The sequence below is a fragment of the Neomonachus schauinslandi genome, chromosome 2 (assembly GCF_002201575.2).
Source record: "Neomonachus schauinslandi chromosome 2, ASM220157v2, whole genome shotgun sequence".
Classification (NCBI taxonomy): domain Eukaryota; kingdom Metazoa; phylum Chordata; class Mammalia; order Carnivora; family Phocidae; genus Neomonachus; species Neomonachus schauinslandi.
The window spans coordinates 96044259-96069458 of record NC_058404.1 but is presented as its reverse complement, the minus strand read 5'-3'; the positions used below and the strand labels follow the sequence as shown (position 1 = coordinate 96069458).

At 36.3% G+C, this 25200-nt stretch overlaps 1 protein-coding gene across 1 annotated transcript in view; it reads left to right on the top strand.

The window, feature by feature from the left end:
* Nucleotides 1-25200, top strand: part of ABHD18 (abhydrolase domain containing 18) — a 50709-nt gene that overhangs the window by 16515 nt on the left and 8994 nt on the right. The window contains exons 4-10 of the mRNA XM_021681465.1: nucleotides 1498-1598; nucleotides 8992-9070; nucleotides 9175-9259; nucleotides 11189-11216; nucleotides 18381-18519; nucleotides 20558-20647; nucleotides 21314-21415. Coding sequence (XP_021537140.1) covers nucleotides 1498-1598; nucleotides 8992-9070; nucleotides 9175-9259; nucleotides 11189-11216; nucleotides 18381-18519; nucleotides 20558-20647; nucleotides 21314-21415 — 624 coding nt within the window. The remainder of the gene's footprint in view (nucleotides 1-1497; nucleotides 1599-8991; nucleotides 9071-9174; nucleotides 9260-11188; nucleotides 11217-18380; nucleotides 18520-20557; nucleotides 20648-21313; nucleotides 21416-25200) is intronic.

Below are 25200 nucleotides of genomic sequence, written 5' to 3'. Positions count from 1 at the left end.
AATAAATAAATAAAATCTTTAAAAAAATATATGGATTATTTAATATAAGATATTGACACTACTGGCTAGAATTTGTGTTTTAAAATGAGCTGAATATATATAGTATCTACAGATACAGTTTTTTGTTTCCAATTTTAATGAAAATATGTGGTGTTTACTGCTAATTTAATTTTGACTACTGACCTGATAAAGATTTTTTATTTAAAAAAAATAACTTGGCGGGGCGCCTGGGTGGCTCAGCCGTTAAGCGTCTGCCTTCGGCTCAGGTCATGATCCCAGTGTCCTGGGATCGAGCCCCGCATTGGGCTCCCTGCTCTGTGGGAGGCCTGCTTCTCCCTCTCCCTCTGCCCCTGCTTGTGTTCCCTCTCTCGCTGTGTTTCTCTCTGTCAAATAAATAAATAAAATCTTTAAATATTAGCAAATGCCTTTGCTATGTATGTAAATATATATTTCTCCCTATTTAATGTGTTTACATGACTCATTGCGTCAATGGATTTCTTAAAATGAGCCATTCTAATATATTTAACATCAAGTCAACCCTTATTTGATTTCAGTAAATTATTTTTACAGTTTCTTTGTAAATTGTTCTTACGGTTATTTTATATTTTTAAGTTCTTCCAACTAGTATTTTATTTTGACTTATTTCATGCTGTTGTACAAATGAGGTTTATTTATAGTTTACTTTTCCTTTTTTTTTTTTTAAAGATTTTATTTATTTATTTGACAGAGAGAGAGAGAGAACACAAGCAGGGGCAGAGGGAGAGGGAGAAGCAGGCCTCCCACAGAGCAGGGAGCCCGATGCGGGGCTCGATCTCAGGACCCTGGGATCATGACCTGAGCCAAAGGCAGACGCTTAACAACTGAGCCACCCAGGCGCCCCTACTTTTCCTTTTTTTTTTAAATTTTATTTATTTATTGACAGAGAAAGAGAGAGAGAGAGAGAACAAGTGGTGGGAGGGGCAGAGGGAAAAGCAGACTCCCTGCAGAGCAGGCCCCTGGGATCATGACCTGAGCCAAAGGCAGATGCTTAACTGACTGAGCCACTCAGGCACCCTATAGTTTACTTTTCCAACTGGCCTGTAGTAAAGGATGTAAAAGGAAAAGAAATGTGTATAAAAGCCATGTCTTTAGAAAGCTGACTGGGAATGGGGGGCACCTGGGTGGCACAGCCAGTTAAGTGTCAGACTCTTGGTTTGGGCTCAGTCATGATCCCAGGGTTGTGAGATGAAGTCCCACGTTGGACTCTGCACTCAACACGAAGTCTGCTTGAGACTCTCTCTCCCTCAGCCCCTACCTGCTGAGCTTGCTCACTCTCTCTCTCTAAAATAAATAAATCTAAAAAAAGAAAGAAAGAAAGCTGATTGGGGCAAAAGAATATGTAGTCATCAGTGAAAAAAGGTTTTTAATTGACTAGAACTTTTTTTATAGAAAAACATGTATGATAGACCAAGATATCTTAGTCTACATGTATACATTTTGGTTTTGCTTTTCTTTTAGATTGAAGAGCAATCAGACTGTAAGATCCTAGATGGGCACTTTGTTTCCCCCATGGCCCACTATGTGCCTGATATAATGCCAATTGAATCTGTTATTGCAAGGTAAGAATTTTTAATCAGAAAATTAAAGTAGTAAGTTATTTTTTATTTATAATTATAATAAAATCAATGCAATGTTATTTTGAATTGCTAGTATTAATTACAATCATTATTTGGCATTACTCCCATTAAACGTGGGTTGGGGCAGAATAAAAATACAGAGCTTTATAGTATGTATTCAAAGTTGTTATCACCTTAAAATAGATTTATAAATATAAAATGATTTATATAAGCCTGATAGAACCACAAAGCTAAAACCTACTGGATAAACAAAAAAGAAAGAAATCTAAGTGTACCTTAGAGAAAATCATGAAATCACAAAGAGAAAGAAGGAACAAAAGGATAATAAAACAATCAGAAAACAATAAACAAAATGGCAATAGTAAATTCATATCTATCAATAACCACTTTAAATGTAAATCAACTAAAATCTCTAATCAAAAGACTTCGAATGGCTGACTGGATTAAAAAGCAGGACCCAACTATATGCTGCCTATAAGAGACTCACTTCAGGGGTACCTGGCTGGCTCAGTTGGAAGAGCATGGGACTCTTATTCTCCAGGTTGTGAGTTTGAGCCCCACGTTGGGTGTAGAAAATACACGTAAGTATGTAACACGCTGAGCTTACTTACTCTCTCTCTCTCTGCTAAAGAGAGACTCACTTCAGATGTAAGGACATACACAGACTGAAAGTGAAGGGATAGAAAAAGATATTCCATGCAAATGAAAATCAAAAGAAAGTAGAGGTAGCTATATTTTACCATACAAAATAGACTTTAAGACAAAGATTGGTAAGGAACAAGGAAGGTCATTATATAATGATAAAAGGATCAATCTAATGAGAGGATATAACATTTGTAAATATTTATGCACCCAACATAGGAACTAAATATATAAAAAAAAATTTAACAAACTTGAAGGCAGCAATACAATAACAATAGGAAGCTTTGATACTTGACTTGCAACAATGGATAGATAATCCATACAGAAAATCAGTAAGAAAACATTGAACTCAAACTATCCATTAGACCAGATGGACTTAACAGACATTCACAAAACACTGTATCCAACAGCATCTTTTAAAATGTGCAGGGAGCATTCACCAGGATAGATCATATATTAGTCACAAAACAAATCTTAATAAATTTAAGAAATTTTTTTTTTAAGGTTTTATTTATTTATTTGACAGAGAGAGACACAGCGAGAGAGGGAGCACAAGCAGGGGGAGTGGGAGAGGGAGAAGCAGGCCTCCCGCAGAGCAGGGAGCCCGATGTGGGGCTCGATCCCAGGACCCCGGGATCATGACCTGAGCCGAAGGCAGACGCTTAATGACTGAGCCACCCGGGCACCCCAAATTTAAGAAATTGAAATCATATCTAGCATCTTTTGTAACCACATTGGTATGAAACTAGAAACAAGAAGAAAACTGGAAAACTCACAAATATGTGTAGATTAAACAGCATGCTATTGAAACACCAGTGGGTCAAAGAAGAAATCAAAAGAGAAATAAAAAACACCTTGGGATAAATGATAATGGAAATACAACATACCCAAATTTATGGAGTACAGCAAAAGCAGTTCTAAGAGGGAGGTTCATAGTGATAAACACCTGCATTAAAAAAAAAGAAAGATCTTTTATAAAAATAAACAACCTAAGTTTACACCAGGAACTAAAAAAAGAACAAACTAAGCCCAAAGTTAGTAGAAGGAAGGAATTAGTATGGATCAGAGATGAAATAAATTAAATAGTGACTATAAAGATAATAGAAAAGATCAATGAAACTAAGAGCTGTGTTTTTGAAAAGATAAACAAAATAAACTTTTAGCTAGGCTACCAAGAAATAAAGAGAGAGGTCTCAAGTAAAATTAGAAATGAAAGAGGAGCTGGGTGCCTGGTGGCTCAGTTGGTTGGGCGACTGCCTTCGGCTCAGGTCATGATCCTGGAGTCCTGGGATCAAGTCCCGTATCAGGCTCCCTGCTCGGCGGGGAGTCTGCTTCTCCCTCTGACTCTCCTCCCTCTCATGCTCTCTGTCTCTCATTCTCTCTCTCACAAATAAATAAAATCTTAAAAAAAAAAAAAAAATTCATCTTTAAAAAAAAAAAGAAATGAAAGAGGAGCCATTAGAGTTGATATCACAGAAATAGAAAACATCATAAGAGACCACTGTGAATAATTATACACCAATCAGTTGGATAACCTAGGAGAAATGGTTAAATTCCTAGAAATGTGCAATCTACCAAGACTTAATCATGAAGAATATAAAATCTGAACAGACCAATTACCCATAAGGAGATTTAATTAGTAATCAAAAATTTCCCAAAAAAGACAAGTTGAGGACCAGATGACTACATTGATGAATTCTGCCAAACATTTAAAGAAGAATTAATAATAATCCTTCCCAAACTCTTCAAAAAAATTGAAGAGGAGGGAACCTTCTAAATTCATTTTACAAGGCCAACGTTACTTTGATACCAAAACCAGACAAGGAAGCCATAAGAAAAGAAAATTACAAGCCAGTATTCCTACTTAACATAGATGTAAAAATCCCCAACAAAATACTAGCAATCCAAATTCAACAATACACAAAAAGGATCGTATACTATGATTAAGTGGGATTTATCCCAGGGATACAAAGATGGTTCAACATCTGCAAATCAATCACTGTGGCATACCACATAGACAAAATGAAGGATAAAACTCATATGTTGATCTCAATGGAAATAGGAAAAGCATTTGACAAAATTCAACATCCATTTATGATAAAAACTCTCAACAAACTTTTATAGAAGGAACATATGTCAATATAATAAAGGCTGTATATTAACAAGCTCATAGTTAACATCATACTAAATGGAGAAAAATTAAAATCTTTTCCTCTAATATCAGGAACAAGACAACTATGCAAACTGTTACCACTTTTATTCAACAGAATATTGGAAGTCCTAGCCAGAGCATTTAGGCAAGAAAAAGAAAGGCATCCAAATCAGAAAGGAAGAAATAAAACTGTCTCTGTTTACAGATGACAAAAACCCGCTAGAACTAATAAACAAGTTCAGTAAAGTTGTAGGATACAAATGCAATATACAAAAATCAGTTGCATTTCTATACACTAATAACAAGCCATCAGAAAAATTAGAAAACAATCCTATATACAGTTGCATCAAGAAGAATAAAATACCTAGGAATAAATTTAACCAAGGAGGTGAAAGGACCTATACACTGCAAACTATAAGACACTGATGAAAGAAACTGAAGATGACACAAATAAATGGAAAGATATTCCATGCTCATGGATTGGAAGAATTAATATTGTTAAAAAGTCCATACCTTTGCAATCTGCAGATGCAATGCAATCTCTATCAAATGGTATTTTTCTTTGAATAAAAATACCAATGGTATTTTTCAAAGAAACAGAAGAAATAATCTTAAATTTTGTATGGAACCACAAGAAAACCTGACTAGCCAAAGCAATCTTGAGTAAGAAGAACAAATCTGGAGGCATCACACTCCCTGACTTCAAGCTATTATACTACAAAACCATAGTAGTCAAAAGAATATGGTGTTGGCATAAAAACAGACACATTGATCAGTGAAACAGAATAGAGAGCCCAGAAATAAACCCACCGTATATGGTCAATTAATTTATGACAGAAGAACCAAGAATGTACAGTGGGTAGAATCTCTTCAATAAATGGTATTAGAAAGACTGGACAGCCACGTGCAAAAGAATGAAACTGGACCAATATCTTGCACCAAACGAAAATTAACTCAAAATGGAGTAAAGACTTGAACATAATGCTGAAACTATAAAACTCCTAGAAGAAAATATGGGTGGTTACCTCCTTGACATCAGTCTTGGAGTTGATTTTTTGGATCTGACACCAAAGCAAAGGCAACAAAAGCAAAAATAAACAACTTGGGACGACATCAAACTAAAAAGCTTCTGCACAGTGAAGGAGACCAACAAAATGAAAAGGTGGCCTGTGAAATGGGAAAAAATATTGGCAAATCCTATATCTGATAAGGGGTTAATATTAAAATATATATATTTTAAATTTCTTCAAAAGATTTTCTTTATTTATTTGACACAGAGAGAAAGCACAAGTAGGCAGAGCAGGAGGCAGAGAGAGAGAGAGGGAGAAGCAGGCTCTCCAATGAGCAGGGAGCCTGACGTGGGGCTCGATCCCAGGACCGAATGAGCCAATATATTTAAAAATTCATACAACTTGGGGAGCCTGGGTGGCTCAGTTGTTAAGCGTCTGCCTTTGGCTCAGGTCATGATCCTGGGGTCCTGGAACGAGCCCTGCATTGGGCTCCCTCTCCCACTCCCCCTGCTTGTGTTCCCTCTCTTGCTGTGTCTCTCTCTGTCAAATAAATAAATAAAATCTTTAAAAAAAAAAAATGGGCAGAGGAACTGAATAGACATTTTCCAGAGAAGACATAAATATGGTCAACAATGCCTGAAAAGGTGCTCAACATCACTAACCATCAAGAAAATGGTGTGGCATAAAAACAGACCCCAAAATACCAAATACCAGAAGCAAAACCACAATGCGATATTACCTCACACCTGTTAGAATGGCTATTATTAAAAGACAAGATAACAAGTGTTGGTGAGGATGTGGAGAAAAGGGAACCCTTGGGTACTGTTGGTGGGAATGTAAATTGCTGTAGCCACTATGGGAAACAGTATGGAAGTTCCTCAAAAAATTTAAAGTAGAACAACCATATGATCCAGCCATTCCACTTCTGGATATTTATTTGAAGGAAACAAGAACGTTAACTTGGGAAGATACCTGTACTCCTATGTTCATTGCAGCATTATTTATAATAGCTAAAGCATGGAAACAACCTTAGTGTCCATCAATGGATAAAAGGATAAGGAAGTGGTATATATAGAGAGAGAGTACAGTATCATCCAGACAAAAAAAAAAAAAGGAAATTCTCCCATTTGCAATTACATGGATGGACCTTGAGACCATTATGCTAAGTGAAATAAGTCAGACAGAGAAAGATGAATACCATATGATCTCACTTATATGTAGAATCTAAAACAACAACAACCTTGAACTCACAGATACAGAGAACAGACTGGTTAGTTGCCAGAGTTGGAGGTGGGGGGGGGGGGGCGGTGAAATGGGTGAAAGTGGTCAAAAGGTACAAACTTCCAGTTATAAAATAGATAAGTCTTGAGGATGTAATAACAGCATGGTGACTATAGTTAATCTAAATACTGTATATTTGAAAATTGCTATGAGAGTAGATCTTTTTTTATTTCATTTTATTTTATATATATTTTTTCTTTTTTTAATTTAAATTCAATTAATTAATATATAATGTATTGTTTCAGGGGTACAGGTCTGTGATTCAGCAATCTTATATAATACCCAGTGCTCATTACAACACGTACCTTCCCCAATGTCCATCACCCTGTTACCCCATCCCCCTACCCCCTTCCCCTCCAGCAACCCTCTGTTTCTTAAGATTAATAAGAGTCTCTTATGGTTTGTCTCCCTCTCTGGTTTCGTCTTGTTTCATTTTTTCCTCTCTTCCCCTATGATCCTCTGCCTTGTTTCTTAAATTCCACATATCAGTGAGATCATATGAGAGTAGATCTTAAAAAAGTGATCATCACAAGAAAAAAGAATTTTGTAGCTATGTGTGGTGATGGATGTTAAATAAACTTATTGTGGTGATCATTTCACAGTATATACATATATCAAATCATTATGTTACACATCTTAAACTAATAATATATGTTTATCTTATTTTTTAAAAAGAGAGATTTTAGAAGCTGAAAATGGGAAGCCATTAAGATCTATATAGATACTTCCCCTACCTCCCTTTCCTGCATGCTTCATGGTCTCTTATCTCTGCTTTATGACCCATGTCATTTCTCTGTGGGTAGGTTAGCTTTCTCTGTTTCTCATGCAACTGACAAAAAATAGCTACCACACCTCTGCAAAGCTTTCATGTCCAAAAGCTCAACAGAATCTAGAGTCTGTCTTACTTCCAGATTACCAAAAGAACAAATCTTATTGCCCTAATTTGGCCTACTCCAGACCCAATCAGCTCTAGCAAAAAAGCTCACATGAACTATACCCATTTATCATGGGGCACTGGAAGATACTCTGTGAGAATATACTATAATAAGAGCAGACAGACTAATTAATGAGCCTCTACTAAATGAGTGGTCATTATTACTGTAATAAAAGATTTCTATTAATTTAAAGCTATTCTCCATAATGAAGCCTCTGTATGCACTGCTATGGGACAGAAGGAAGAAAAAATAGCAGCAATACCCAGCATTCTATGGAAAACATTTTTAAATGTTTTCATTTCCCACAAATCATCAAAATATCAAGAAGCAGGATAGTTCTGAGAATGCAAAACAAAGCAGAATGGTTAACATTGCTAGTTTTATGAGAATAAAAATTAAGAGTTAGTTGTCATGAGCACAAAACAGAAATAACCATTGAATCCTTCTAAATGTACTTGTCTGTGTTCTGTATTAAATAATTTATTGATAACAGATAACTAGTGATATTGTCCCCTGTCCAAGCAAAATAATTTCAGAATTGAGGTTTATGTTGCCTGAGAATGCAGCTACCTAAGGTCACACCTTGAGCTGACTGAGTGTAGTATTATACTATGATAATAATTCTAAAATATCTACTGCTAGGGAAATTAAAAAGACAAGTAAATCAGTTTGGGAAGATAAAGTTCTGAAGATGAATGGTGTTGATTGTTGCACAACGTAAATGTACTTAATGCCACTGAACCATACAACTTAAAAAAGGTTAAAATGGAAAATTTTATGTTATATGTATTTTATCACAATTAAAAAATAATTTCTATAGGAAAAAAAATTAAATGAAAGGCGAAATACTACAGTAAGAAGATGACAAATAGAGAAAACTGTTTTTTTCTGCCGTGGATTGCTTTTACACTCCAAATTGAAAAACAGAATTGATAACAAACTATTTTATTGATTCATCAGCAGCTTGTACAACTAAGCATTATTCCTACAATGAGAAGAAGCAGAGCTATCTAAAGAGTTTTTTTTTTTCTAAGACTTACTCATATATATTAATATCTCGGCAAAATAAGAATATTTCATTATGCATTTATAAAGTTGTGGTATTGAACAAGGTAAAAATGATTACAATAAATTCTATGTTCGTATTGTACTGAATGTTTTAATATGCTAACACAAAGCAAATTTATAATATCTTAGTTGCCTTTGTGCAAACATTAATTAATCATAATTTGAATGTCAAAATTCTGAATGATCTTTTCTCCCAAATAATTTAATTATGTAACTTTTACAAATTTGAAAGTTTGAGTTAAAAACCTTTTAAAGAGAATTTCACAGATCTTTTTTATTTTAAATAGGTTCCAACTTATTGTTCCTAAAGAATGGAACAGCAAATATAAACCTGTATGCATTCATCTTGCTGGAACAGGAGATCATGTAAGACTCTATTATAATGCCTTAATCCCTAATTTGTTAACATAATTGTGTAACACAGATGTGGTTATTATATTCTTTAAGTATGCCATCTTTTCTTTCCTTAGCATTACTGGAGACGACGAACACTAATGGCTCGTCCTATGATTAAAGAAGCCCGAATGGCTTCTTTGTTGTTAGAAAACCCTTATTATATCCTTTTGTGATACCTAGAAATCTTTCATTTATTGATTAATAGATTTAGTCATCAAAAGGAATGATAGATAGTAACCAGCTTTTCTAAACCAGTTAAATTTAGTTGTCAGTTCAGAAAATATTTAAGAAGTAAGAGTGAAAAATTGTTTCATGCCTTTAAAAAACCAATGTAGGGATTATGGTTCTACTGTATAATAAAGATAAATTGTACTTCTTTTTCTTATAAAACTTATGCTGGATTTTAATATTAAGTCAAATGTTTGCTATTAAGGAAACCCTCATGTTTTAAATGCATTTACATTTAAGTCATCAGTTGAGGTTTAGAACAGTACTTAACTTAACTTTCAAGATGACGTCAGACTATTCCCAGAAGAAGAAACGAAAGTGATGCACAGATATAAAGAAATGTTCAACGTTGCTGGTAATAAGAGAAATGTAAAGTTAAAGCAACATTACCAAAGATTTAAAAAATAAAACACAATAGTTGTGAGGCTATTGTAAAATAAAAAATAGGCATTCTTATTATTAATGGCTGTGAAAACCAGTTTAATCCTCTGGGAAAGCATTTTTACCATCTGTAACAGGAGCCTTAAAAAATTTTATGTCCCTTGACTTTGATTTTGATTCTTGGAAATTTATTCTAAGGATAAAATACTAAGAAAAGAGCAGCATCAGGGACGCCTGGGTGGCTCAGTCGGTTAAGCGTCTGCCTTCAGCTCAGGTCATGATCCCAGGGTCCTGGGATTGAGTCCCATGTCGGGCTCCCTGCTCCACGGGGAGCCTGCTTCTCCCTCTGCCTCTGCCTCTCTCTCTCTCTATCTCTCATGAATAAATAAATAAAATCTTAAAAAAAAAAGAAAAGAAAAGAGCAGCGCCTGGGTGGCTCAGTCAGTTAAGGGGACGACTGGATTTCGGCTCAGGTCACGATCTCACGGTTTTAAGATTGAGCCCTGCATTGGGCTTAGGCGCTGGGCGTGGAGCCTGCTTAAGATTCTCTCTCTCCCTCTCCCTCTGCCCTGCCCCCATCTCTTAAAAAAAAAAAAAACTAAGAAAAGAGAAAGTGATAGAAAACAAAAAAGATATTTATATAGCTTTATGATAGTAAGACATTAGGAATAGCTTAAGTGTCTAATAATAGAAAAAGAGTTGAGTAAATTGTGGCTCATAATATTAGAATATTATGCAGTTGGTTATGTTTTTTGCTCTACCACTTTAGTATCTGTATGACCTCAGATGTGTTACTTAACCTTTTAACTTCAATTTTTTTGTTGGTAAATGGGAATAATCTCTGAAGTTATTCCTAGTATTAAGTACTTAATACTGTCTAGAATGGTGCCTGGTAAATAACAAACATTCAGTAAATTTTAATGGTTAGTTATTATTAAAAAATTTACAGTAATTTATGAAAAGTACAGTGCAAAAATAGGAAACAAAACTCTGGTATGACAGAAAAACCTAAAAACAGAAAATCCATTAAAAAAAACTGCATAAGGAGAAAATACTGGAACTACACCAAAATATTAATATGGTTGTCTGTAGATGAAGTAGTTTTTCTTCTAATATGCTTTTCTGTATTTTCTAGATTTTCTCTAATCAACATATAAAAATGAAAAAAAAAAACTTCATTTACAAAATTAAGTTGAAGATTGTACAACCCTGTGGATATACTAAACATATTAAACTGTACCCTTAAAATGGGTGAATTGTATGGTATGTGATATCAATAAAGCTGTTTTTAAAAAGAAAAAAGAAAAATAATCAAGTTGAAAAACCTGAGAACTCAACAGCGTATTTGAGATAACTAGAAAATAGTTATTTCAGTATCAAATTGTGTTCAAATGTAACTATTTTGCTTAAGTTAATGTGTTTTGAGACACAGACTATATTTAATTATTTTAAAACTTTCTCTTTGACCCACATTTTTAAATGGCTGCAGGAAGCCCAAAGACCAAATGTAAGTATGTATCACCTTCACTTTTGTAGTCTTTATACCAAATTAAATTAAAAATTTTTGTTAGTCTTCGGTTAATCATTTCTAAATTTAACAAGCAGATGTTATTTGTGGAAAAAATTCTGTTATAAAACTGTAGTAGGAATGTTGACTTATTTTTATTTTAAGCTTTTTCACTTAAAATGTTTGATAAAGAGATATATTTTTAATAGACTGATGGAAGATATGTTTTATTTGTAAAATGGTAACTGAAGAAATGTTAAAACATTTTCCTTCTTAAAGTACATTTACTTCGTAAAATTAAACACCACTCTTTATTCTTACAATTTATGGTGTGGGTAATCTAAAGATAATCTCTTTTTGGTCTTTCAAAATGATGAACTTTGAAGGCGATTTTTTTGCGTTTCCATAATCTATATATTGTGTTTGGTTTTGAGTCACTGAATAAATGTTTGATCTAAGACACTGGGAAGATAGCAACAAAAAGACAAGGTCCTTACTGTCATAGAGCTTATATTCAAGGATGGGAGATAGGTAAAAATAAGTAAGATGATTTTGGATATTTACCAATGCCACGAAGAAAATAAAGCAGGGAAATCAAGTAAAGAATAATAGAGGGTAAGTGCAGAGTTGGAAAAGTATTAGATATGAGGACATGACATAATGGGAAGGAGCCAGCCACCCAGGTGAAGACCTGGAGGAAGCCGCAGAGGACGAATAAATGAAAAGCCTGATATAAGCATGAGGTGGGAGAGTAGTATAAGATGAGGTCAGAAATGAGGGCAAGGGCAGATTTATGAAGAGCCATGTGCTTTGAATTTTACTGTCAATGCAGTAGGAAATCTTTGGAAGACTTTAAGCAGAGGAATGATCTGATTTGTGCTTTTAAAGGCTCATTTTGGCTTACTGGGACAAGAGTAGCAGCAGAAAAATTAAATAGGAAGCTATTGCAATAATGCAGGGAAAAAACAACTTTAAGATAGTGGCAGGGGAAATGGAAAGAAGTTCTAATGGATTTGAGATATAATTTAGAAGTTGAAATAAGACTTGTTGATAACTTATGAATATTGTTGGTAAGAAATCAAAAGTTCTGACTTGCACGTGTTAAATTAGTGATGTCTGTTAGATCTGCAGGTGAAGTTAAGTAGGGAGTTGGAAAGTTCTGGAGAGGTAGATTTAGAAGTCACATGTTCCATGTGGTCATGACATGGAAGAGATATAGATGAAAGTGGGGTACATTGGAAGCAAACCTATATCCTATGAAGGATAGTTTAGAATAAACTTAGTGAGGGGCGCCTGGATGGCTTAGTCTGTTAAGTGTCTGAATCCTGATCTCAGCTCAGGTCTTGATCTCAGGGTTCTGAGTTCGAGTTCAAGGCTTGGAGCCTACTTTAAATAAATAAATAAATAAATAAACAAGCATACATATATATGTATAAGTTATACACACACACACACACATATATAAAAGAATAAACTTTGTGAAATGTGAAAATTAATGTCCAAGCTAAAAGTTAAAGAATTCTTACTCTGGGGATTCCTGGGTGGCTCAGTCGGTTAAGCATCTGCCTTTGGCTCAGGTCATGATCCCAGGGTCCTGGGATTGAGTCCTACATCAGGCTCCTTACTTGGCAGGGAGCCTGTTTCTCCCTCTGCCTGCTTCTCCCTCTGCCTGCTGCTCCCCCCCTGCTTGTGCTCTCTCTCACACAAATAAGTAAATAAAATCTTTAACAAAAATAAATTAAAAAAAAAAAAAAAAGAATTCTTACCCTGGAACCAAGTTCTGAATTCAGAACTAGGCATGTCATTTTTATCCTGTTTATTGGTGCTTAAAAACCCAAAAGAGTTTATTGAGTTGTAGTTAGAGGCAGCATGGGTTTAATGGAAAGTCTTTGACTTTGGAGTCACACAGACATAGGTTGCAACCGTAACTTGCCATTTAATAATTGTATGACCTTGGTCTAAGTATCTGTTACCTACCTCATTTATAAAGTGGAAATACTATATAATTTCTTCCATACAGAATTGATGTGAGAGTCGTGTTTATAAAATATTCTATCACATATCATATATCCAAGAAATATAATATTTGATTTTTTTCAAGTAATTCATTGTAAGAAATGGCTTGCAATTTAAATAATAAAGTTATTTTTTATCTCTTTTTAAAAGGCATCTTATGCCTATTTTCAGTGCTTAAACATTTTGAAACTGGGTCCACTGTTATAAATAACTACTGTCCCAGAACCCCACATCGGTAACTTTTAGATAAAAGAGCAAACTGAGATGTACCTGGGAATTCAAACTTCCATACCAGGCCAAAATAAATAATCAGGGGAATTATGTGATAATAAATAGAAAATTGGAATGATGATAAGAAAATATAAGGATACATGGGCTCTTTTATGAGGAAGTACATGTATGATCTGTTTTGACAGATTTTCCATAAATTCTGCCTTATGGAACTTAGAGCTCTGAGAGGATGTGGTAGAACAGTGGATATAAGCTCTTTGGGGGCAAGAATTCTGTTTTTCATAACGTGGCATTCTTATGACACCTAGTTGTTTGTGCATAATCACGCTACATATACATATAATAAACAACCATTGATAAAATGAATTTTTGTACACCTTGACAAGGTTTCATCCAGAAGCCAATCATGTATGTCTTTATATGAACTAAATTTTGAAAATAGACTCTAATTTGTACACTTCAGTAATAAGATAGTAGTATTTTTTATCACTATACAGGCATACCCTGGAGATATTGTGGGTTCAGTTGCAGACCACCGTAATAAAGGGAATATTGCAATAAAGCAACTTAAATGAATTTTTTGGTCTCCAGTGCATATAAAAATTATGTTTACACTATACTGTAGTCTGTTAAGTATGCAATAGCATTATGTCTAAAAAAACAGTGTACATACCTTTATTTAAAAATATTTTATTGCTGGGGCACCTGGGTGGCTCAGTCGTTGAGCATCCAACTCTTGATTTTGGCTTGGGTCATGATCTCAGGGTCGTGGATCAAGCCCTGTATCGGGTCTCCCTGCTCAGTAGGGAGTCTGCTGTTCTCCATCTCCTGCTGGCCCCCCATCTCTCTCTCACTAAAATAAATAAATGGATCTTTAAAAAAATATATTTTATGACTCCCAGTTATGGAATGAATAAGTCACAGGAATAAAAGGTACAGCATAGGGAATATAGTCAGTGGTATTGTAATAGCGCTATATGGTGACAGATGGTAGCTACACTTGTGGTGTGCATAGTATATAACATATAGACTTGTCAACTCACTATGTTGTACACCTGAAACTAATGTAACATTGTGTATCAACTACAATAAAATAAAATAAGCTTTATTGCTAAAAAATGCTAACCATTATCAGAGCTTTCAGCAAGGCATAATCTTTGCTGGTGGAGGGTCTTGCCTCAGTGTTTATGGCTGCTGACTGATCAGGGTGGTAGTTACTGAAGGTTGGGTGGCTGTGGTAATTTCTTAAAACAATAATGAAGTTTGCCACATCAGTTTACTCCTCCTTTCACTATTTCTCTGAAGCATGTGATGCTGTTTCATAGCATTTTACCCACAGTGGAACTTTCAAAATTGGAGTCCATCCTCTCAAACCCTGCCACTGATTTATCAACTAAGTTTATGTAATATTCTAAATCCTTTGTTGTCATTCAGCAATTTTCACAGCATCTTCACCAAGTTTAGATTCCATCTCAAGAAAGCATTTTCTTTGCTCATCCATAAGAAGCAATTCCTCATCCACTAAAAGGTTTATCATGAGATTGCAACAATTCAGTCTCATCCTCAGGCTTTACTTCTAATTCTAGTTCCTTTGCTATTTCTACCACATTTGCCGTTACTTACTCCACTGAAAGTCAAAGTCATCCATGAGGGTTGGAATTAAATTCTTCCAAACTCCTGTGAATGTTGATATTTTGACCTCTTCCTGTGAATCACACGTGATCTTACTGGTATCTAGAATGGTGACCCCTTTCCAGAAAATTTTCAATTGGCTTTGCCCAGATCCATCAGAGGAGTCACTGTCTATGGTAGCTATAGCCTTATGAAATGCAGTTCTTAAATAGTAAGACTTGAAAGTCAAAATTATTCCTTTACCCATGGACTGTAGAATGGATGTTGTGTTAGCAGGCCTGAAAATATTAATCTGGTTGTACATCCCCATCAGAGCTCTTGGGTAACCAAGTCATGTTTTGGAAGGAATCTTTTTTACTGAGCAAGTAGGTCTCAACAGTGGGCTTAAAATATTCTGTTACCATGTTGTCAACAGATGCACTGTCATTTAAGCTTTGTTCCATTTATAGGAGAAGGCATAGTAGATTTAGCATAATTCTTAAGAGCTCTAGGATTTTTGAAATGGTAAATGAGTCCTGGCTTCAACTTAAAAGACACCAGCTGCATTAGCCCCTAACAAGAGAGTCAGCCTCTCCTTTGAAGCTTTGAAGCCAGGCATTGACATCTCCTCTCTAGCTATGAAAGCCCTAGATGGCATCTTCTTCCAACAGAATGCTGTTTTTCAACATTGAAAATTTGTTGTTGAAGGGTGTCTGGGTGGCTTGGTCAGTTGGGCATCTGCCTTCTGTTTGGGTCGTGTTCCCAGGGTCCTGGGATTGAGCCCCACGTCCGCCTCCCTGCTCAGCGGGGAGCCTCCTTCTCCCTCTCCCTCTGCTTCTCCCCCTGCTTGTGCTCAATCTCCCTCCCTCTCTCTCTCTGTCAAATGAATAAATAAAATCTTTAAAAAAAGAAAGAAAGAAAGAAAATCTATTGTTGGATTTGGTGGCTCAGTTGGTTAAGCTTCTGACTTCTGATTTTGGCTCAGGTCATGATCTCAGGGTCATGGGAACGAGCCCTGCGTCAGGCTCCGCGCGCTGTGGGGAGTCTGCTTGAGGATTCTCTCCTCCCTCTCCCTCTGTCCCTCCCTCCACTCGCATGCTCTCTCTCTCTCAAATAAAATAAATAAAATTTAAAAAAAAAAAGAAAATCTGTTACTTAGTGTAGCCCCCCTCATTAATTATCTTAGCTAGATCTTCTGGATAACTTGGCTGTAGCTTCCACATCAGCACTTACTGCTTCAGCTTGCACTTTTATGTTATGGAGATGGCTTCCTTTCTTTTCTTTTCTTTCCTTTTTTTTACGATTTATTTTATGGAGAGTGTGCGAGAGTGGGGGAAGGAGCAGAGGGAGAGGGAGAGAATCTCAAGTAGACTCCCCACTGAGTGTGTAGCCTGAAGTGAGGCTTAATCTAGGGACCCTGCGATCATGACCTGAGCTGAAATCAAGAGTTGGTCGCTTAACCAACGGAGCCACCCAGGTGCTCTGATGCCTTCCTTTCTTAAACCTCATGAAGCAACCTCTTTTTTTTTTTTTTTTTTTAAGATTTTATTTATTTATTTGACAGAGAGAGAGAGCACGCACAGGCAGGGGGAGTGACAGGTAGAGGAAGAGGGAGAAGCAGACTCCCCACAGAGCAGGGAGCTGGATGCAGGACTTGATCCCAGGACCCTGGGATCATGACCTGAACCGAAGTCCGCAGCTTAACCAACTGAGCCATGCAGGCACCCGAAGCAACCTCTTTTAGCTTCAAACTGTTCTTCTGCAGCTTCCTCACCTCCTCAGCCTTCATAGAATTGAAGAGAGGTAGGGCCTTCCTCTGGAATAGGCTTTGGCTTAAGGGAATGTTGTGGCTGTTTCGATTTTCTATCTAGACCAGTAAAACTTTCTCTGCATCGGCAAGAAGACTATTTTGCTTTCTATTTTGTGGGTTTACTGGAGTAGTACTTTTAATTTCCTTCAAGAACTTTTCCTTTGCATTCACAATTTGGCTGTTTGCTGCATGAGGCCTAGCTTTTAGCCTATCTCAGCTTTTGACATCCCTTCCTCACTGAGTTTAATCACTTCTAGCTTTTGATTTCTATTTATTTGTTTGTTTGTTTGTTTTTATTTTTTTTAAAGATTTTTTATTTATTTGACAGAGAGAGACACAGCAAGAGAGGGAACACAAGCAAGGGGAGTGGGAGAGGGAGAAGCAGGCTTCCCGCGGAGCAGGGAGCCTGATGCGGGGCTTGATCCCAGGACCCTGGGATCATGACCTAAGCCGAAGGTAGATGCCCAATGACTGAGCCACCCAGGCACCCCCCCCTAAAAAAATCATTTAAGTACTTCTAAGGAAATGTATTTATATGTAAAATTAATTTCTAAAGACAGGAAATTCTAGTTGAATTGGTCTTTAAGTTAATCAAAACATGTATTTTTATAAAAAATTACTTTTCCAACCAACTTTTAATTATAAAATAAATAAGTCATGGATTTGAAAAGTACAGCACGGGGAACATAGTCAAGAATATTGTAATAACATTATATAGTGACAGATGGTGACTACAATTACCATGGTGAGCACTGAGTAATGTGTGTGTGTGTGTGTATATCTGAAACTAATATGATGTATGTTAATTATACTACAATTAAAAAAATTTTTCTGGTTGATTATATTCATAAATTGTGTATTTTGTGGAAATAAGCAACATATTTAAGATTTTGGAAGTACATGAGTATTAGGTTAAATTCTTTTACATTGCTTTTTAAAAAATCTTCTGCTTTAAGTTCTATTGTAATAATAGGAGGGACAAGTATGAATTGGTTTTTTCTAACAGTTTTTTTTTTAAGATTTTTTATTTATTTATTTGACAGAGAGGCACAGCGAGAGAGGGAACACAAGCAGGGGGAGTGGGAGAGGGAGAAGCAGGCTTCCCGCCAAACAGGGGACCTGACGCGGAGCTCGGTCCCAGAACCCTGGGACCACGACTGGAGCGGAAGGCAGACACTTAACGACTGAGCCACCCAGGCGCCCCTTTAACAGTTTTTTTAAGTGCTATCAAATAAATATTATTTCCTGGGCTTCAAAATAGTTAAATAATTGAAATTCAATAAAGATTCAATAAAGAGCATATATAGCTTTTAAAAATAAGTTTTAATTAATTGTAGAATAATGTTAGCACTTTAATTCCATCAATTTATTCCATTGTTTTACTTAGCTAACCCGACCTTTAAAAGAAAAACATGAAGTCTGGCTGCCTGTTGTAAATTTGCATATGTTAAAATGTAAATACATAAATAATTTTCTCTTTTGTCTTGTGAGGCTAGAAGGTCCAGCTTAAAAAACGTGTCTGACCTTTTTGTGATGGGAGGAGCTCTTGTTTTAGAATCTGCAGCTCTCTTGCACTGGCTAGAGAGAGAGGGTTATGGACCTCTAGGAATGACCGGAATATCCATGGGAGGACATGTAAGCCTTTTAATTTCAAGTGATATTTAATTGTGATTATGTTCATAAAATCTAGAGAATGTAGTTATTTTAAAATTTTACTTTAGGTGTGGAATTAATTTTAGTTTTGGCAAAAGCAGAAACAGGTTTCAAACTTTTGTTCCAATTATGATTTTTTTGGTATGATTTATGTAGACATTGATTGTACTACTTATTTCACAGCTATAGCTCAGATATTGGATTTAATATTTTATTAAAAGTTGATTTTTATAAAACTTACCTTTTCACATCTCAAGTATAAATATGCTGTTAAATTGGTGAAGATAACAAATTTGGAAAATACTTTTCATTTATCTCTTATCTCTATCCCCAGGGTCACCAACCTATTTTACTTTGTCTTCTAGAGTGTACTAAAACAGCCTCCTAATTGGTTTCTCTGTGTCTCGTCTTTTCTCTCATTAATCTTCTTCTAAGTTTTTCTCCACACCATAACTAGAGTGATTTTCCTAAATCCCATCTGTGTTCTCTCCTACTTAAAACCTGCCAAAGGCTTGCTGTTGCACTGGGCTCTAGCTATGCTGGGTGCTAGCATCCCTCATGGGCCCTCTCATTCCTAGCCAAAACAGCAGTTTGCCCTCCTGGTTCCAATCCAGAGCTTACTTCCTATGAGGAGCTCTTCCTGACTCCCAGCCTAACCCCAGACTGTACTTCATCTCTCCTTAGTGCTTATTTCACTGCACTGTGATTACTTTCTTAGCAGTTTGTTCTCTCCATGAAGCAGTTGGTTCAGTAAGAGCTCGTAAATATGCTCTAGTTTGTTATCTGGACATATTAGCCACTCAGGACATTTCGAAAGAAACAACAAGTTTTTTTGTAAGTCATTTGAGTTATAAAATTAAGTTCAAAAACTGATTAAAAATCGAAAAAATTATTACACCGTGAACTTGAAGGGTGGAAAGGATTTCTTTTCCTCCCTAGTAGTGTTTCTATTTTTATGACCTAGATTGGGGTCTTATAACTTTCACCTGAATTACTTCCTATACTGGTTTCCCCACCTCAGGTCTTACCTGCTCTGATCAGTCCTATAAATTGTTATCATTTTAGCTTCCTTGAATCACTTCTTTGACATGCTGCTCCTTTGCTCAGACCTCTTTGTTAATTTCCCATTATATACAGAGCAAAAGGGACCTCTAATCTGATACTGTCCAGTCTTTCCAGACCTAACTATCTCTCCCACCCCATTGGCTACATATGCCCTATTGACCAGCCAAACTAAAGTATATTGGCCGTTTTCCTACCTGCCTTTGCACTTTTTCACCATCTTGCCTTTGATCATATTGTCTTCTTTAAATGGAAGACAAGATCTCATCTTTCATTTCCCCTGAAAGACAGCCAGTTCATGAAGCCTTCTCTCATTCCTCTAACCAAAAATAACTTTTCCCTTTTCTAAACACACACATTACATTACTTTATATCACTTATATAATCTGTTTGTATTTCACCAAATTCTTGGCATTTTTCAAAGTCAGCCCCAAAGGTCTGAGGTTTTGTAGTTGTGATTTTGCTGTACCTGAGCAAGTCATTTAGGTAATGAATATGATCAGCCTGCTGCCCAGCATCTACATTTCAGCCTTTTTGCTCTATATTTATCCAGTAGAAAGTAGTTCTCTATGAAGGGTCTTGAGATTACTTAAAATTCTCCAATGTACTTTAATTATTTTCTAAGGGGGAAGTTATATGTCATTGAATTTGTGATTTGGGGAGTTTCAGAAGGCTACTAGACATTCTCAGGAGCATTTAGAGATTTTTTTTTTTTTTAAGATTATATTTTTAAGTAATCTCTATACCCAACGTGGGGCTCGAACTTACAACCCCGAGGTCAAGAGTCCTGTGTTCTACTGACTGAGCCAGCCAGATGCCCCAAGTATTTAGAGATTTTGTGTTCATATCTTATCTCAGCAATTACTACCCAGACTACTTCTTAATATCAAATACTTTTCATTTTAATGAATAGAAATTTAAACAGAAGCTCTCTAACTGACTGTTAAACATATTGCAGATGGCTTCCTTAGCAGTATCCAACTGGCCTAAGCCCATGCCATTGATTCCATGTCTGTCTTGGTCCACAGCATCTGGGGTCTTCACTACGGTAATTTTAATTGCAATTAATATTTAGATAGCTATATATATAATTAAAGTTGTTTTTGGGGTTCCCAAAACCACCTCCAGGTTTGCTGATTCTCTAGAAGGTATCACAGGCCTTACCATATAGTCTGATTCATGACTAAGACTTATGATATCAAAAAGATACAATACAAAATCAGCAAAGGGAAAAGGTACATAGGGCAAAATCCAGAGGAAATCAGGCACAACCTTCCATTGGAATCTCACAGGATGTGTTTAATTCGTCCAGCAATGGTTTGTGATAGTATGTGTGAAATGTCCATCAGTGAAACTGAGTTGAGCCTGGCAGCCCAGGCTTATCAGGGGTCAATCATTTAGGCACCCTCTGTCTCACATGTATGAAAATTCCAGATGGAAAGTACATATTCAGCAGAAACTACATTGTACAAGCAGTTTGGGCACAGTGACCCACCCTGTCATTTAGAAAGTTGTATATTGGGGTTAGGAACTGTTTATTAGTCAAGTTCCCAGATTCTAATCAGGGGCCAACATTGCAAGCAGGGCTTTCTAAAGATAGGAAGTTTCAAGCCTGCTATGTTTACTCTTTTCTGCACACTAATAATTAAAATTAAAATTATTGGACAAAATGTTTTATGGAGTGATTTGATCTTAACATAGTTTGTTATTTCAGGGTGTGCTAAGTAAATCGATTAATTGGAGGGAGCTAGAAAAGCAGTATTATACACAGACAGTTTATGAAGAAGAAATTATTCACATGCTTGAATACTGTGGAGTAAGTATTTTTAATCTCTGCATAACATTGGGGGGAAAAGTTGATTGTGTTTAATGATTCAAATTTTTTATTTTATTTATTTATTTTTTTTAATTTTTTTTAAGATTGTATTTATTTGCGAGAGAGAGAATGAGAGACAGAGAACATGAGAGGGAGGAGGGTCAGAGGGAGAAGCAGACTCCCTGCTGAGCAGGGAGCCTGATGTGGGACTCGATCCCGGGACTCCAGGATCATGACCTGAGCCGAAGGCAGTCACTTAACCAACTGAGCCACCCAGGCGCCCAATGATTCAAATTTTTAAAAAGAATCACGAATTTGTTAAAAAGCAGTCGTACTTTTTAGTTTTTAAGATTCTTCATTTTAAAATAAAACATAGATACAAAAAATCATGCAATGCAAATGTATGGCTCATACCAATTGAATAGAAATTGACCACCTAGGGGTACCTAGGTGGCTCAGTCAGTTAAGTGTCTGTCTTTGACTCAGGTCATGATCCTGGGGTTCTGGGATTGAGCCCCGCGTCAGGCTCTCTGCTCATCAGGGAGCCTGCTTCTCCCTCTGCCTCTGCCACTCCCCCTGCTTGTGCGTTCTCACTCTCTCTTTCTCTCTCTCAAATAAGTAAAATCGTTAAAAACAAATAAATAATTTTTTAAAAGATTAAAAAAAAAGAAAGTGACCACCCAGGTAGTCCAGGATGGCAGGGGAGTAGGAGACCTTAGTATTGTCTGGTCCCAGGAATTCAGCTACATACCTATCAAATCATTTTGAACACATGTGAACTCAACTGGAGATCTAAGAAAAGAATAGCTGCAATTCTACAAATAGAAAAGCAACCACTTTCTGCAAGAATGACAAGATGGAAAAACTCACCTCAAAAAAGAAAACAAGAGGCAGTACTGACTGCCAGGGACCTAATCAGTATAGATATAAGTAAGATGTCAGAAATAGAGTTCAGAATAACGATTATAAAGATACTAGCTGGGCTTGAAAAAACACTAGAGGATCCCTTTCTGGAGAACTAAAAGAACTAAAATCTAATCAAGTCAAAATAAAAAAAGGCTGTTAATGAGATGCAGTAAAAAATGGAGGCTCTAACTGCTAGGATAAATGAGGCAGAAGACAGAATTAGTGATATATAAGACCAAACGATGGAGAATAAAGAAGCTGAGAAAAAGATAAACTACTGGATCATGAGGGGAGAATTTGAGAGATAGGTGATACCATAAAGTGAAACAATTTTAGAATAATTGGGATCCCAGAAGAGGAAAGAGGAGGGAGTGCAGAAGATATATTGGAGCAAATTATAGTGGAGAACTTCCCCAGTGTGGGGAAGGAAATGGGCATCAAAACCTAGGAGGCGGAGAGAACCCCCTCAAAATCAATAAAAATAGGTCAACACCCCAACATATAATAGTGAAACTTGCAAATCTCAGAGACAAAGAGAAAATCCTGAAAGCAGCTCAGGGTAAGAGGTCTGTAACCTACAAAGGCAAGACCTATCCACAGAGAACTGGCAGGCCAGAAAGGACTGGCATGATGTATTCAGGGTGCTAAATGAGAAAAATATGCAGCCAAGAATACTTTATCCAGCTAGGATGTCATTCAGAATAGGAGTGAAAAAGCTTCCAGGACAAACAGAAACTAAAAGAATGGTGATCACCAAACCAGCCCTACAAGAAATATTAAAAGGGATCCGTTAAATGAAGAGAGAGCCCAAAAATAACACAGACCAGAAAGGAGCAGAGATAATATATAGAAACAGTGACTTTCAGGTATAACAATGGCACTAAATTCATATCTTTCAGTAGTTACTCTGAATGTAAATGGGCTAAATGCCCCAATCAAAAGACACAGGTATCAGATTGGATTAAAAAAAGCAAGACCCATCAATATGCTGTCTGCAAGAGACTCATTTTAGACCCAAAGACACCTCCAGATTTAAAGTGAGGGGGTGGAAAACCATTTATCATGCTAATGGACATCAAAGGAAAGCTGGGGTGCCAATCCTTCTTTCAGACAAACTAGATTTTAAACCAAAGACTGTAATAAGAGATGAGGAAGGACACTGTATCATAATTAAAGGGTCTATCCAACAAGAAGAGCTAACAATTGTAAATATTTATGCCCCTAACATGGGAACAGCCTATTACATAAGCCAATTAATAACAAAATCAAAGACACACATCAATAATACTACAATAATAATAGGGGACTTTTAACACCCCACTCACTGCAATGGACAGATCATCTAAGCAGAAACTCAACAAGGAAACAAGGGCTTTGAATGACACACTGGGCCAGATGGACTTCACAGATACATTCAGAGCATTCCATCCCAAAGCAACGGAATACACATTCTTCTCTAGTGCCCATGGAACATTCTCCAGAATAGATCACATACTGGATCACAAATCAGGTCTCATCTGGTACCAAAAGATTGGGATCATTCCCTGCATATTTTCAGGCCACAGTGCTTTGAAACTGGAACTCACTCATAAGAGGAAATTTGGAAAGAACTCAAATACATGGAGGCTAAAGAACATCCTAGTAAGAATGAATGGGTCAACCAGGAAATTAAAGAAGAATTTAAAAAATGCATGGAAACAAATGAAAATGAAAACACATCTGTTCAAAACCTTTGGGATGCAGCAAAGGCAGTCCTAAGAGGGAAGTATATAGCAATACAAGCCTTTCTCAAGAAACAAGAAAGGTCTCAAATATGCAACCTAACCTTATACCTAAAGGAGCTGGAAAAAGAACAGCAAATAAAGCCTAAACCCAGCAGGAGAAGAGAATTAATAAAGATTAGAGCAGAAATCAATGAAATAGAAACCAAAAGAACAGTAGAAAAAATCAATGAAACTAGGAGCTGGTTCTTTGAAAGAATTAATAAGATTGATAAACCCCTGGCCAGACTTAGCAAAAAGAAAAGAGAAAGGACCCAAATAAATAAAATCATGAATGAAAGGGGAGAGATCATAACCAACACCAAAGAAATAGAAACAATTATAAGAACATATTATGAGCAACTATATGCCAAAAGATTAGGCAACATATTATGAGCAATTATATGCCAAAAGATTAGGCAATCTGGAAGAAATGGATTCATTTCTAGAGATGTATAAACTACCAAAACTGAACCAGGAAGAAATAGAAAACCTGAACAGACCCATAACCAGTAAGGAAATTGAAGCAGTCATCAAAAATCTCTCAACAAATAAGAGCCCAGGGCCAGATGGCTTCCCAGGAGAATTCTACCAAACATTTCAAGAAGAATTAATACCTATTCTTCTGAAACTGTTCCAGAAAATAAAAATGGAAGGAAAATTTCCAAACTCATTTTATGAGGCCAGCATTACCTTGATCTCCAAACCAGACAAAGACCCCATCAAAAAGAAGAATTACAAACCAATATCCCTAATGAACATGGATGCAAAAATTCTCACAAAGGTACTAGCCAATAGGATCCAGCAGTACATTAAAAGGATTATTCACCAGGACCAAGTGGGATTTATTCCTCTGCTGCAAGTGTGGTTCAACATCTGCAAATCAATCAATGTGATACAGTACATTAATAAAATAAAGAAAAAGAACCATATGATCCTCTCAGTGTAGAAAAAGCATTTGGCAAAATACAGCATTCTTTCTTGATAAAAACTTTCTGCCATGTAGGGATAGAGGGAACATACCTTAATATCATAAAAGTCATCTATGAAAAGCCCAGAGTGACTACCCTTCTCAATGGGGAAGAACTGAGAGCTTTTCCCCTAAGGTCAGGAAAACTA